The following is a 1,868-nucleotide window of genomic DNA, read 5'->3' on the forward strand; positions in this document are numbered from 1 at the left end:
ATTTTTTCTATTTTTTTTTTTTTTTATCATTCAGGACTCGAAGTGTTTGTATTGTTTGCATCCTTTGTCCTGACTGGATTCGCAATAGGATGTGTTTCCTGCTTGGAATTTAGACCAAATTAGGAGCTATTCATGATGGATTTCGCTGGCAGCATTACTTACAGCAAGATGAAGAGACGGACAGCAAAAAGAGGCAAATGGAGATACTTTGCAAACCAATCTGAGGGTTGAAAACATAGATAAACAGGAGCTATTCAACCAGAGTGATGATTTTCGGAAGGCAACTTACTATCAAGTAGACCGACCTGACAGGCGGACCTGTTCAGAAGTAGGTAACACCTGTCAGGTCTACCTGATAGTGAGTGATCGGCTTTAGACTTCACTCGGACAAGGAAATCATCTTCCTGTGGGCCCCAAGATGGCCCTGCAGGGTCCAAAAACTTAACGTGTTGCATCGAGGAGGTGGGGGGGTGCAATCTTGAAAGTTTAGGGTTCCGCAAAGATGTTCACCTTTTGAAAAGGGTTCCGCGGGCTAAACTAATTAAGAAACACTGCCCTATAGTCCTATACGAAGGTACTTAGTAAGCAGGTATACAGGGTCCGGTACTTACCAAACAGGTAAGTCTACCTAATAGGTAAGTATTCCCTAATAGAAAGGAGAAAGACAGGGAGGGAATAGAAGAGAAGATATTTAGGAGAGGTAGGAAAAACAAGGGAGCAAGAGAGAAGAAGAGAGATAGAGAGGGTAGAAGAGAATGTGAAGAGAAGAGGAGGGGAAGGATAATTTGAAGAGGAAGAAGGGATAAGTAGAAAGGAAATAGGAAGGAGAAAGACAGGGAGGGAATAAAAGAGAAGAGAGAAGATAGATATGAGAGAAGGAAAGATAAGGGAACAAGAGAGAGGAACCGAGATAGAAAGGAAGAAGAGGAGGAGAAGGAGGAGATTTTAAGGAGGGAGGAGGAAGAGGAAGAAGACAGGGAGGGAATAAAGAGAAGATTCGATATGAGAGAAGGAAAGACAAGGGATCAAGAGATGAGAAGAACAGAGAGAGGAACAGAGATAGAAAGGGGAGAAGAGAAGGTGAACAGAAGGAGAGAAGAAGGATAATTTGAAGAGGAAGAAGGGATAAAGAGGAGGAAGAGGAAAAAGACAAAGAGGAAATAACAGAGAAGAGAGGAGAGAAGATGTATATGGGAGAAGGAAAGACAAGGGATCAAGAGAGAAGAACAGAGACAGAAAGAGGAGAGGAAGGACAATTTGAAGAGGAAGAAGGGATAAGGAGGAGAAATAGAAAGGAGAAAGACAGGGAGGGAATAGAAGAGAAGAGAGGAGATAGATATGAGAGAGAGAAAGTTAAGGAAGCAAGAGAGAAGAACCGAGATAGAAAGGGGAGAAGAGGAGGCGAAGAGAAGGGGAGAAGAAGGACAATTTGAAGAGGAAGGAGGGAGAAGTAGAAAGGAAATAATAGAGGGAAAAAGGAGGAGGAACGGGGAGAATGGAAGAGGGAGTGGCAGTGTATGGAGGAGGAAGAGAAGGAGAAGAAAGAGATAAAATGGGGAAGAGAAAAGAGGAATGGAAGAGAGTTGAATATTGACATACGAGAGATGCGGTTTCAATAAAATAGAGATAATGTTTAGAATATTCTATGTGTATTATTTATTTCATGCGATAGTACAATTTTAATCAGTTATAATTTTTGTTTTGCACAGCACGTTTTTTTTTTTTTTTTTTTTTTTTTTTTTATTAAACATTGAAATCCGCTGCTAGTATTGGACATTGGGTTTTTTCGAAACATGAGCTTCCAGAAGCGTTTGCTGACATTATCAATTTGCACATGTATTTAGTCTTGTAGAACTTGTCGAATTTTG

At 40.7% G+C, this 1,868-nt stretch overlaps 1 protein-coding gene across 1 annotated transcript in view; it reads right to left on the reverse strand.

The window, feature by feature from the left end:
* The window catches only part of LOC103509877 (cell adhesion molecule 3-like), a 20,779-nt gene extending 20,324 nt beyond the window's left edge, over positions 1-455 (reverse strand). Inside the window, exon 1 of the mRNA XM_026824086.1 lies at positions 353-455. Within this exon, the coding sequence (XP_026679887.1) occupies positions 353-455 (103 nt within the window). The remainder of the gene's footprint in view (positions 1-352) is intronic.
* Positions 456-1,868: the final 1,413 nt, after the last annotated feature.

This window comes from Diaphorina citri, unplaced genomic scaffold (assembly GCF_000475195.1).
Source record: "Diaphorina citri unplaced genomic scaffold, Diaci psyllid genome assembly version 1.1 scaffold539, whole genome shotgun sequence".
In the NCBI taxonomy this organism is placed as follows: Eukaryota; Metazoa; Arthropoda; class Insecta; order Hemiptera; family Psyllidae; genus Diaphorina; species Diaphorina citri.